Source organism: Lissotriton vulgaris, chromosome 5 (genome assembly GCF_964263255.1).
Source record: "Lissotriton vulgaris chromosome 5, aLisVul1.2, whole genome shotgun sequence".
NCBI lineage: Eukaryota > Metazoa > Chordata > Amphibia > Caudata > Salamandridae > Lissotriton > Lissotriton vulgaris.
The window spans coordinates 1,690,544,227-1,690,557,027 of NC_141693.1; the positions used below are offsets into that span (position 1 = coordinate 1,690,544,227).

The following is a 12,801-nucleotide window of genomic DNA, read 5'->3' on the forward strand; positions in this document are numbered from 1 at the left end:
GCCCTAATACAGATTAAGCACTATCCCAGGGTAGATGCGAAGTCACGGGTACTCTGGGAGGCAAACCGGTTGTTTGAAGCAGGCTACCTTTCACAGTGTAGGCGGCATCTAGCCTGATTCTGAATGGGGGACAGAGATCCTCCTACTGGCTGGTGTAGTGAGTAACTCAACCCGCCTATAGGAAGATGGCTGATATGCCCATGCACCCCTCCCCCAACTATGAAGGAGTCACTCTTGGAGAAGTGGGGGGTTAAGTGTGGCACACATTTTATGTTCTGTCTCTTTGCGGTGTAAAGTTATTGCGCATCTAGACAACATCTTTATTTTTATTTATTTATTTATTTAAAACATTTGTATAGCGCGGCTGTCACCTTGCAGGTATCCTGGCGCTGTAAAAATAAATAACTCCTAAGGTGTAAGGTAATGGGGGCAACCGAGCGAGGTACCAGACTTAAAGTTTGGGGAAGAGACAGGTTTTGATCTGCGTTCTAAAAGGCAGAAGTTCAGTTGTTTGGCGAATGTCGAGGGGCAGGCTGTTCCATCGTTTCGGGCTGCAACTCTGAAGGATCTTCCTCCGGTCCTGACCTTGTTGAATCTTGGCACTGTGACAAGGCGAGCTGTGGATGACCGGAGGGCTCTGGTAGGGAAGTACCAGGAGAACATAGATTGCAGGGAGCTGGGCCGACTGCGTGCAGTGCTTTAAAAACCAAGACAGAGTGATTCAAAAGCCACTCGCTGTTTCAAGGGGAGCCAGTGATGCTCGGCCAATGCCGCTGTGGCCGAGGATCTCCTATTCCAGCCGAGGGCCAGTTTGGCAGCGGCTGTTTGAACTCTCTGGAGACTATCCAGTAGTACCGCTGGGGCTTTGAGCAGCATCGCATTGCAATAGTCGAGGCGACTGAGAATAGTGCACCTGACAATTAGTGCCCGTGCCTGAGAGGGGAGAAGTGGCATGATCTTGCGTAAGGAGCGCAGAAGGGCCGAGCAGGTGGACACTGTTTTCCCAACCTGCATCTCCATGCTAAGTTTGTTGTTCATCATGACACCGAGGTTGCGGACTGAGGTTACCGGTTGTGGCTTATCCGGGGTTTCTGGGGGCCAAAATTCGGCAGGGAACAGCCGGGGGATCCGGCTTCCGGGACAGAACAAGACCTCGGTTTTGGAGGAGTTAAATTGCAGGGAGTTATCGTGCAGCCAACCTGCTGTATCTCTCAAACAATCGTGAAACGATTCCAGAGGGATCGATTATTCACCCTCCCACGAGAGGATGAGCTGAGTGTCATCAGCGTAGTTTATGGCTTTTAGCCGATGTGATTTTATTAACGTAATCAAAGGTGTGAGGTAAACGTTAAATAAGATGGGGCTGATGGACGAGCCTTGGGGCACCCCATGAGAGACCGGGGAGAAGGCAGATTGAAACGGGGGAAGGGAGACGGCCTGCTTCCTATCCCGTAGGAAGGAGTGAAACCAGAGCAGCGCAGTGCCGTCCACCCCCGCCTCCCTTAGTCTCCTCATCAGAATCACGTGATTGACCGTATCGAATGTGGCAGACAGGTCCAGCAGGATCAGGGCTACTGCCTGGCCCCTGTCTGCACGCATACGAAGGTCCTCCATGGCAGTGAGAACCGCTGTTTCGGTGCCATGGGCCGGACGAAAACCAAATTGAATTTCGTCCAGAATGTGATTCTGCTCCAGGTGTTTGGAGAGACAGGAGCTCACCCAGCGTTCGGCGATTTTCGCCGGGAAAGGCAACAGGGAGATTGGCCGATAGTTCTGTAGGCACTCGGGGTTCAAGGAGGGTTTCTTCAGTAGAGGGGTAATGAGAGCCTGTTTCCAGGGAGCCGGAACAAGTCCGCAACCTAGGGATTGATTGCAGATCCTGCAAAGGGTGCAGAAGAGTTCTTCTCCGAAGGCCTTCCAGGTTTTTGGGGGTAAAGGGTCAAGCGGGTAGCCCGAGGAGATTCCGCGAGCCAAGCTGTCGAAATCCGCCTCAGAAATGGGGGGGAATGCCCGCAGGCGGTTCATGGGATGGCACCTTGGGTTGACCGAGTCAAAGTTGGTAGTATTATACCTGGGGCCATTTTGACGGGCCAGTGAAGGGGAGGTGCTCAAGTTTTGGATAATGGCCTCAATTTTGTCCTTGAAAAACAGTGCGAGGTTGTCGCAGAGTGCTTGTGTTGGGGGGATAGTTTTTTTGGCACAGTCTTTACTTTTAAGCACATGCCCATAATACAGTGTGGACGTAGAGGCAAAGTTTTTCCCTCAGCGTGGGTCATGCTTCCAGGCTAATGAAGCAATACCCCCATAGAGTTTTGATAGTGCTACATGTGCACTGGTGCAATCTGTATTCAGAAGTGGACGCACAAGCATCTGCAGCCCCCCAATGCACCCCCAAGGCACTGTGTAATACAGCCCTTGGATGTGACTAGAGTGGGGATGTGAATAAGCAGTTGGCACACTATACTGTACAGTTAGCTTTTGCATCATAAAAACTTGCACTATATTTTATATTTGGAGACCCAGTGAGAAAAAGCGACATGAACCAATCAACAGAGTTCTTTTGGTCACTTGCAAAAAGATGAATTACAACAGAGGTCCCTGAGTCCATGACCTTCATGGTAGGGAGTAAACCACATTTTTGCAAGATGTGTCGTGGTGGGGAAGGGGAGATGGACAGGCTAATTTTCAGGTAGCTTCGAAGTTAAGAAGGCTGACAATCTCAGCAGTAGTGCAACAGAATTCTGCAAATATAATACGCTGTAAATAGGGGAATGCCAATTTATGATTTGTTTGTGGTAAATTTCACCAAAGGTGTGTGAAATTATGCAAAATGTCCCCAAATTCAATCATAGTGTGTCATGTGGAAATTTAACGAGAGGGTGTACCTCACATTAAAAACAAAAATCACACGAAATGTTGGCAAGGTAAGTGACTTGAGCTGAAATGACTCCAGCGAGAAATTGCTGCTCAAACCAGACCCTGAGGGACAAAAATGTGCAAAATTGCACATCTGAGAAATTCTGAGAATTTTGGGAAATATGAGGTGTGCAGATTTTCAAACTGTTATAAAAGGTTTACACAACCTAAACTGGTATCTGATATGCAGACTAAAAAGGAGGTGTGGGCATTTTATCCTGGATATTTTAGATTTCTATCTATCTTTCTCTCTCATGAGCTCCAGACTTTAACAAACACAGGAAAGAGGCATACATCCTTTAACACAATTCTCAACAAAACTTGCATTGTACTTGGCACAGTCAGTCATGCGCTTTGAACATCAGAGTGAAAATGCTGAAAGCAAGCATTGTTGAGATTGTGTTAAAGGCTGGCTGCCTCTTTCCTGTGAAGAGATCTTATCCTTTGAATCAACAGTTTCAGAAGTCTTGACTGTGAATGGGCCATAAACAATGAACTGCTCAAGATATCCAAATGTTAAGGTGATGCTGAGACTCATATGTGGGTTTTGTACTTTAAAATGTTCCAGCTCTGAATGTAATTGCCTAGACTGTTAGAGTACATAATAATGCGGCCACCAGCGTATTTAATGTATGTGAAAATGGAAGACCAAAAATATTTAAACCTGTCAGGAAAGAAAGATTAGCTCTACATAGAAATAACGGTGTGTCATTTCCACAGACACAGTGCATATGTTAAATGCCTAAAATATATATTTTTTATTGGAAGGTTCCTGGTGAATGCATGGAGACGCAGTAGATCTATAGAATCAATAAATCATCTGGTAGTTATGTTTAAAATGGGTAAAAGATAATTGTTTCTGTTTTGAATTGTTTGGCACAACACATTTCCATGCCTGATTTCAAACAAGGAAATGGCCTTCATACACAGAATCCTAATTGAAATGTTACAAAAGGAGCATCATAAGAGATGGAATAACTAAAGCATTTGTAGAGGGATACAAAGTATTTAACACCCAAAACCCAAATGGGATCGTAACTAGGTTATCTGCCTATTGCAGTCACCTGTGCTGCATTTGATGTTCTCAAGCGTGAGCCACAAAATTAAGTATGAGATAGCACATAGAATTAATTGTTTTTTGTAAATTCAGGAATTCAGGTTGAAAGTTTGTGCGAGCACAAACAAGAACTGATAGTTGCTAATGAAATACAATCCTGATCTAACTGATGAAAGCATTTGCATCAAATAATGAGATCTGTGAAAGAAAACACCGTTTATTTCCATCAAAAGTTTCAGGGTAAATGCATTAATATGAAATAGAGAAATGTTTTCCTGTTTAAATGATTCGTATGTTACAGTTGCATGCTTTGATTTTGTGCATGTGAAAACACGTTTGCAAACATAAATATTTTCTGTCTTCAAAGAAAAGAAGCAGCATGTGTTCCTCAGTTGTGGTTTCCAAAATTAAGGAGAAAAAAAAAACAGTTTTCTATGAGCAATCTAACAGTATGTGCTGTCTTTGTAACTATAAAAAAGTGCTCCACATGCAGAGTACAAAGTCACTTAATATTAAAAGTAATCTTAATAAAAAATTCTGTGAGCGATATCAAAATCCGTATGAAATGTAACTAACCCTGGGCGTAGTACTACGCTACGCTTGCGGAGCGTTCGTAGTTTGCGCTACTACGACTACGGGAATTGCACATAGCACAGTGCAAAAACGCATAGCGTAGCAGGCATTTTTTGCCTCCTCGCGGTCCTCAACGTCAAGTTGGCGACTGCGAGCGAGCAAAATCAACATCCAGGCGAGACTTTTTCCTCGTTCGCTATCAGCAACATCAAGTTGCCGATCGCGAGAGTGGAAAATAAATCTCCCGGTGAGATTTTCATAGCAGGGAGGTCAGGTTTCTCATTGCGAGTGGTCGCATATGCTCGCGACCGCTCCTGATGAGAAACTACCAGCCCGCGTTGAGAAAGCTGCCGCTCGAGTACAAATGTACTTGAGCGGCAGAAAACGACCACTTGCACTGTGCAAGATGTCGTTTGCAATTATTGCACAGTGCGGACAAGCATCAGGCACTGTGAAATCAGTGCAAACAGCATTTCCCTACAGCACTATGCAGTTCGCGAGGCTATGCGTAGTGTGCGTAGTGCGAAGTGCACTTCGCGTAGCTACGCGTTGCGCTACTATGCAAAGTATGCCCAGGGTTAAATGTAACAGTTACATGCTCTTTCTTTGTACCTATAAAAACGTGCTCTACATGCAGACACAAAAGAAACTTAATATTCTAATTCATCCAAATAAGAAAATCTGTGCTCGAGATCGAGAAAAAATTATCAAGTCCGCACACTAGGAAAAATAAAATAATAACATCTGCACACAAGAAGAAAAAAAAAGATGTGTTCTGATAAAAGCAGAGCTGCAGTCACCAAGGCTGAATGGTAAAAATAATCTAAATAAAATGCTTTAAAGTATCCAAATAGTGAAAATAGAGCAGCTGCACCAATAACATGCAGTCAACAAACAAGCTTCAAGACAAAAAAACAAGTAGGTCCATGAAAAACTGATGAAATGGTAAAAAGGAAGGAGTACTTAGTCGTGGCTTCACCGAAAAGAAATACACATCAATAGAAAAGAACACAAAAAGAAACCTCAAATCACCAGAAACCAAGAGGAATTAAAATGCTACATCCAATTAAAAGCTAGGAAAACAAATTGACAAGCAGACCAACAAATAGCAGGTAGGGGATGTAAGTAGTCCCTTTAAAAAAAAATTCTAATTACAATCACAAGCACAGCACGAGCTCAAGCACTGAGAAGGTTTCCATCTTCATGACAAATCCACAATTTACCATGATTTGTTCTATTCCAATTGTCAAATATTTGTTTGCATAGTTTTCAGGCTAGAGTAAGTCATGTCCAAGAACCATTGAATTCTCACTTACTTTTTGAAAGTGCAGGCATCAGGACAGGTGGGACACTTCTCACAGGTAACTCCATAGGAGCCAGGCTGGGTACAGTCGCATTTACCGCACACACACTGACCACGTCCACTGCACAGCAGGCCCCTACTGGCCATGCAGGTGTCCGTACGTGAGGTGCAATTACAATAGTCTCCCGTCCAATCCGACTCACAGTTGCAGTCCCCACAATTGCACTGACCATGGCCTGTTAACAAATAAATGTACATGGTTAAGCACAAACATAACATGCTTCAGACTTACTCAGAATACCATTTGAAAATATCAGAACAAATTTGTGCTCTGAAGTGCAGGAAACCTTAGTTTGGATCTCCTACTACAAGACATACATTTATAATGTTATCGTAGTCTCAGGATGCATCAAGAGAGGAAACACTTATAGAAAAGATTATGGATACATATGGAGTTTATGATCATTAAGTAAGACATATTAAAGGATCGTCATTACAAGTTTGTCAAAACAGGGTGTGGTATGTGCCATATGTGGTAAATAACATTACCACAGGGTGAGCTATTTACTACTTGAGGTAAGTACTTCCTATTCTGAGTTTTCTACAGGAACATGAGGGGTAGCAAACAGAATTAGGTTTAACTGCACCAAATTGTCCATGCTATGCCTTTTTTCCAGGTCTTTTTCTCTGATACATTTCGACATTTGCACAGAGATCAGAATGTATCTCTTAACTCAAATCAAATCAAATCAAAATCAAAAAATACTTTATTCGGTAGTTCATTTGATAAGAACACCATAAAAGTTCATAAAATACAATTTACAAAGTTGATCGTGTTTTAAGATCACAATTTTAAAATACTAAAAACAATTAGAATTCATTTAAAAAAGCAGATCTGATAAAAAAGGAAGCAGCAAGATATATCATACAATTTATATTCATCTTAGAACCTAGAAATTTGTGGGCCTTCATTGTATCTCTCCTAATCAGATCAATTCATAGGTTGCGACGATGTTGAATACAAAATTTAAGAAAACGTACAATTGCTTTAGCATATTTTTCATTTTCTAAATATTGTAGTGCCAAGAATGCAGGACGGCATTGGCGAAGCCCCCAAAGTTTTAGGATGGGGAGTAACCAACGTCTACGAGGTTCTACAAAGAATTTACAGAATAGAATAGTATGTATGGTTGATTGTGTAGATACCAAATCACATGGACAGCATGTCCGTGTGGACGCCCAGTCGTTTTGGGTTGGAAAGGAAACTAGCAAATGAAACATGTCAAACCTTAAGCGAGTTAGCAGCATTTTTTCATATTGGGTTAGATTATATAACAAATAGGGTTCAGATTCAAAAACAGTCTGCACTAGTATGGCTTTCTGAACAGATTGTTTGTGGATCTCGGTTACTAGGCGTATCTGCCTCAGATGTGCCAGGCATTCTTTTTTTAGGTCCGCCTTAGAAATTTCATTTATCCTAGAAGGATTATCAAAATATTTCTTGTAGCCCAAGTCCTCAAGAATTGCTTTGACGTAAGTTAGCCATTTGATTTTTTTACACTGATCGAGACTCAGAGTGTCTTCAATGATGGATCTCGTTAAATGGCATTGATCTGTAACCCATATTCTACGCCACAGCATTACTGGCTGTAGTTTTATGATGTCTGTTATATAGTCTAGTCCCAATTCTATGTGACATGCGTATGTGGAGGTATTCCTTGGGACCGCGAGTAAATATCGTAAAAAGGAATTCTCAATTTTTTGAATAGCTTCAACATTTACATATCCCCATATTCCTGCCCCATATATTGCCGTGGATATGCATTTTGCATTATATATTTTTCTCATTACTTGTATTGGACGTTGGCCCAGTTTTTGTGAAAATGCTTTTAATGAGACAGTTTCCCTCAAAAAGGCAAGTTTCCTGGCATTAACCGCTGGGGTCCACTTAAACTTCTCGTCTATTACTATCCCCAGGTATGGGTAGGTTGCCGTTCTATCTAGTGGTTCACCTTTTACAAACAACCTTCGGTGCTTCCCAGACCCCTTCCCGGCTTGCATAGTGTAGGTTTTCTTAACATTTAGCTTTAAGTTCAAGGTGGCCATGAACGTACAATATCTGTTTACTGCACATTGGAGTTCGTTTGGGGTTCTTGCTAAAATGACAGCATCGTCGGCATATAATAATGCAGGTATTTGCCGACGAGCTATTGTAGGTAAATCTTTACTGCCTTGAAGCATCGCGGCTTCCAGTCCATTAGTGTAGACAGTGAATAGAAAGGGGGCCAGCACGCAGCCCTGTCTGACCCCCTTTTCCACCCTGAAGCTTCCTGTAAGTTCCCCCTTGGTCCCAAATCTTACCCTACCTGTAGTTCCTGTGTACATTTCACGCAGGAAATCAACAATCGCTGGGTCAACGCCCATTTTCAGCACTATATTCCATAATGCTGAATGAGCTACACAGTCAAACGCCGCTGATAGGTCGACGTAGACCATGTAAAGTGTGGACCCCTTAGCCTCCATGTATTTACCCGCTAGGAGGGAAAGGTTAAGTGCTTGGTCTACTGTTCCTAGGCCTTCACGGAAGCCGTATTGTATATCAGATATTACTCCTTGGTCAGTTGCCCACTCCTGAAGTCGATTGAGAAGGATCCGCCCTGCCATCTTCCCAAGCGAGTCCAGGAGGGAGATAGGCCTATAACAGGACGGAGTATTTCGATCCCCTTTCTTATAGATCGGGACCAATATTGGTATCTCTTAACTCATAATAAAGGCTTCAGACGATGCAAGTTGCTATATCTTGTAGGTTTTATTATTCAAACGTGTGGTGCCGATCAAAACAGCTGAGCTCAGAAATAATGTGCATGTTACATTCTAGGACTCTGTAAAGTCCTTTAAGTATCACAGCCAGGTGTACGAAGGCTTTTTCCATTCGCAAATGGTTTGATACACAAGATAAGGCCATTTGCAAAAGTAAAAAGCCCTTTTTTGTATGTATGAAAGGCATTTGCTTGGAGTTTTAGAGAACCAATTTTTACCGAATCTGTATTTTTGCGACTCCAAATAGCGAGTTCCATTTTGTGATTTCTTATTACCGATTTGGTATTACAATATACAAAGCATTCACAAATTTGTGACTAGTCGCAGAATGTGTATTTTGAAAGTGAAGTTTGCCATCAACTCAAAATATGTGGTACCCAGGTACAACCTACATAAACAGCCCCAGGATGCATCAGCGTTTCCCACAATGCCTACATTGTACGTGATGGGGAGAAGAATGGAAAGGGGCGACCGCTCGGTCCCCCCGAACGTATGGTGGAGTACCCCGATCCCCCTGGGAAGCCATTTTGGGCGGGAGGCGAGTCTCGGCTGGTATGCCCGAAGCGGCGTAGCCGGGGCGCGCCTTTTCCCACCCAAGAGGGGTTGTCCTAGACACCTACACCGTTGGCCACGCCCTGTGGGCGGATTGGAGGAGGGTCCACGCCAGCCCGAAGGAGGATAAAAGGAGCATCAATCCAAGGAAGCATCCTCTTGTTCCTGTGCTCAGAAGCTGCACCTCCCCGTTGCACGTGAGCTCGAGACGGAACAAGGAGCCAATTTTGGGAATTTTTAATTTTGTGTTTCTCTCTTTTAGCGCTTCGAACTTTGGTTCCAGGACCTTTCGGTCGACTATCGTGAGAAAATGCCGGGCAAAAGGGTCGGAAAGAAGGTTAGCACCGACCAAATGCTTCGTATGCTGGTGAAGGACATGGCGAACATGAAGAAGTAGATGGCGGCCATGAACGGTACGGGCCGGCCCAAGAAAGTCATCGGACCAGCAATGCCGGGGGTAGTCCCAGCCGGGAGAGGTATAAGGGCCAGGAACAGGGCGGCAGGGGGTGAGGCTCCGGTTCCCGAGTCACCTCCGGCGAGCCCGGTCAGGCCAGTAGAGGCCCCAGTTCCGATCCCGGACGCAGGACAGCCGATCCCTGTTGTAGTTACACCTGTGAACGAGGGGGATATGCCACCCGAGTTGGCCGCCCAGTTGGCGGCGTGGTTGGGTAAGAATAATGAGGGTGCCATAGCTCCAGGTGATACGGCCGAAGAGGCCAAACTAATAATGAAGCAGTTGCGGCAATCGCGAGATGCTGCGAAGGCACCTTGTCCTTTTGTTCCCCCTCAGGTTCCAGCAGAACAACCGTCTTCGGGCGTTGGAACAGCGGCAGCGGCGAGTTCAGCTACTGATTCGGGTAAGAAGCCGTTGCCAATGGCTGGGGAGGGGTCGTTACCCTCAAGGAGGGAAAAGTTGGTGCAACATATCCCGTTGGCCACAAAGGAAATGATATGGGCGGATAAATTCGTGAACATGTTTTAGCTATTGACTGATCATTATGAAATAGAACACGTTAGGAATCAGAAGGAATTGTTGCATCCAAGTGTATGGCGAGCAAAGATGGCGGGTTTCAGAGTTGATGAGACAATCGCTAATTGGGCCAGGGCTTTTGGGATGTTCACTGCAATCATGGGGGAACGTAGGCCCGAGGTGTTACAGGAATTGGCTTGTTACCAGACACGAATAATGGAGTTTTATGAATCGTACGATGGTGATCAATGGTTGGGTTATGATAACAAATTTCGTAAGGCCAAGGAGCACGACTCATCCCTGACGTGGGATTGTTTCGACTCCATTTCCTGGCAGCAACAGGTTAGGTCAAACCCGACAAAGCCGTCTTCGTTTGGCGGGAATGGGGCAGAGCCTTCCCGCCATTCCCCGTCGGTGCCCTTTCGAGCGGGCGCCGGTAGTGATCAGCACACAAAGAGTAATGGGAGCTCGGGCAAGAAAGGGGTCTGTTGGAGCTTCAACAGGGGCAAGTGCACTAGACCACAGGGGACGTGCAAGTTCAGGCAGGAGTGTGCAGGGTGCGAACAGTCTTCACACCCGAGAGTTCATGCAGAGCCAAGAATGGCGATACAGGGGGCAGAGGCGGCGCCAAACAGGTCTAATGACGACCGAGGGGCGCTGCTACCTACTCCCATCGACATAATGGCAATGATCCCCTGGCTGAACGAATACCCTGATCATGTCTCCGCCGGGGTGTTGAGGGACGGTTTCTTGTGTGGTTTCCGCATCTCGGCGGGGGATTTTCGGGGGGAAGCACTGTGTAAAAACCAACTGTCGGTTCAACAGAATACGGTTGTAGTACAGGCAAAGATTGCAAAGGAGGTGGCCCGAGGTCGGGTTGCGGGTCCATATGCGAACCCGCCGGTTCCTAATTTTGTTTGTTCACCGTTGGGAGTAGTCCCCAAGAAGGACCCAGGTGAGTTTCGGTTAATACATAATTTGTCCGCTCCTAAGGGTCTTTCCGTGAATGATGCGATTGACCCGGGAGTTTGTTCGGTGCGGTATGCTTCCTTTGATGAGGCCGTCGCCATGTTGAATCGCCTGGGGCCCGGAGCGCTGATGGCTAAATCTGATATCGAGTCAGCGTTCCGGTTACTCCCGGTACACCCACAGGATCAGCGTCTGTTAGGTTTTGTGTTCCAGGGACGCTATTACATGGATAAATGTATGCCAATGGGTTGCTCCATCTCGTGTGCATATTTCGAAAAATTCTGTAGTTTTTTACAATGGGCGTTCACCAGAGCCACAGGCTTTACGCAGGTTATGCATTACCTTGATGATTTTCTGTTTCTGGGGGCAGCCGGGGACACGGAATGTGCGCAGGCTTTGAGTAAATTTTGTGATCTCATGAGAAGATTTGGCGTGCCACTGGCGCCAGGCAAGACAGTGGGGCCGTCTACTTCACTCGAGTTTCTAGGAATTGAGCTCGATTCTGAAGAGGGGTGCTTCCGTTTGCCTAAGGAGAAGGTATTGAAATTTAAGGCCTCGCTCGAGACATGTATTGGCGAGACGAAAGTAACATTGCATCAGTCGCAGCAGGCTGTGGGTCAGCTTAATTTTGCCCTTAGAGTGATACCAATGGCTCGTCCCTTTTCTCGCTCTATTGCTCAAGCCATGGTTGGCCTTAGGGAAGGGCATCACCGCACAAGACTCTCGGCAGAGGTTCGCCAGGACATGCGCATATGGTTGGCATTCCTGGCGGATTTCAACGGTCGTGTCCTGTGGAACAAACCAGCGGTTTCCTCCGAGGAGCTGGGATTGTGGACCGACTCGGCAGGGAGTGTGGGTTTTGGCGCCATCTTTGGTAGTCATTGGTCGGCACGAACATGGCCGGCATGGTGGCACGAGAGTGGGCTCACAGGTAACATTGGGTTTCTTGAACTGTTCCCTATTCTAGTGGCCTTGAAGACATGGCCGGAGGGGTTTCGTGATCGTACTGTGGTGTTCTGGTCGGATAATATGACCGTGGTAGAATGTGTCAATAATCAGGCAGCACGCTGCAAATTGATCTTGAGATTGATGAAAGAAATTGTCCTGCTATGTATGAAATTAAACGTCCACTTTAGAGCAAAACATGTGCCTGGGGTACTGAACCAGGCGGCTGATGCACTCTCTCGTTCCCACATGCAGGCCTTCCGGGGCCATCTGCCCTCTGCGGACTTGGTGGCGGCACCATTTCCCGAAGTTCTCTGGTCTCTCGGTGCCCCGGATTACAAAACCTCGTGGGAGAGAGTCTAGCCCCCAGGACAAGGAAAGCATATGAAGGGGCGTTCCGTTCCTATTGGGCATTTTTGGGTCCAGCTAGGAGGGAGCATTGGGGGCAGGAAGAATATGTTCTGAAATTTCTGGTATCATTGCATCAGGCAGGCCGATCAGTGGCAACAGCCAATAGACACAGAGCCGCCATTGCGTTCATGGCACAGGCTCATGGCACTCAGGACCCCACAGCGTCCTTTCTAGTAAAAAAGGCGCTGCGCGGGTGGCAACGCCTTGAAGGTCGTAGAGAGGACGAGAGGCGCCCGATAGGGCTAGAAAGGTTGTCCCAGTTAATGTCCGTACTCCCTGCGACTT

General features: G+C 45.8%; 1 protein-coding gene across 1 annotated transcript in view; it reads right to left on the reverse strand.

The window, feature by feature from the left end:
- Positions 1 to 12,801, reverse strand: part of ITGB3 (integrin subunit beta 3) — a 417,587-nt gene that overhangs the window by 179,541 nt on the left and 225,245 nt on the right. The window contains exon 11 of the mRNA XM_086923834.1: positions 5,863 to 6,085. Coding sequence (XP_086779960.1) covers positions 5,863 to 6,085 — 223 coding nt within the window. The remainder of the gene's footprint in view (positions 1 to 5,862; positions 6,086 to 12,801) is intronic.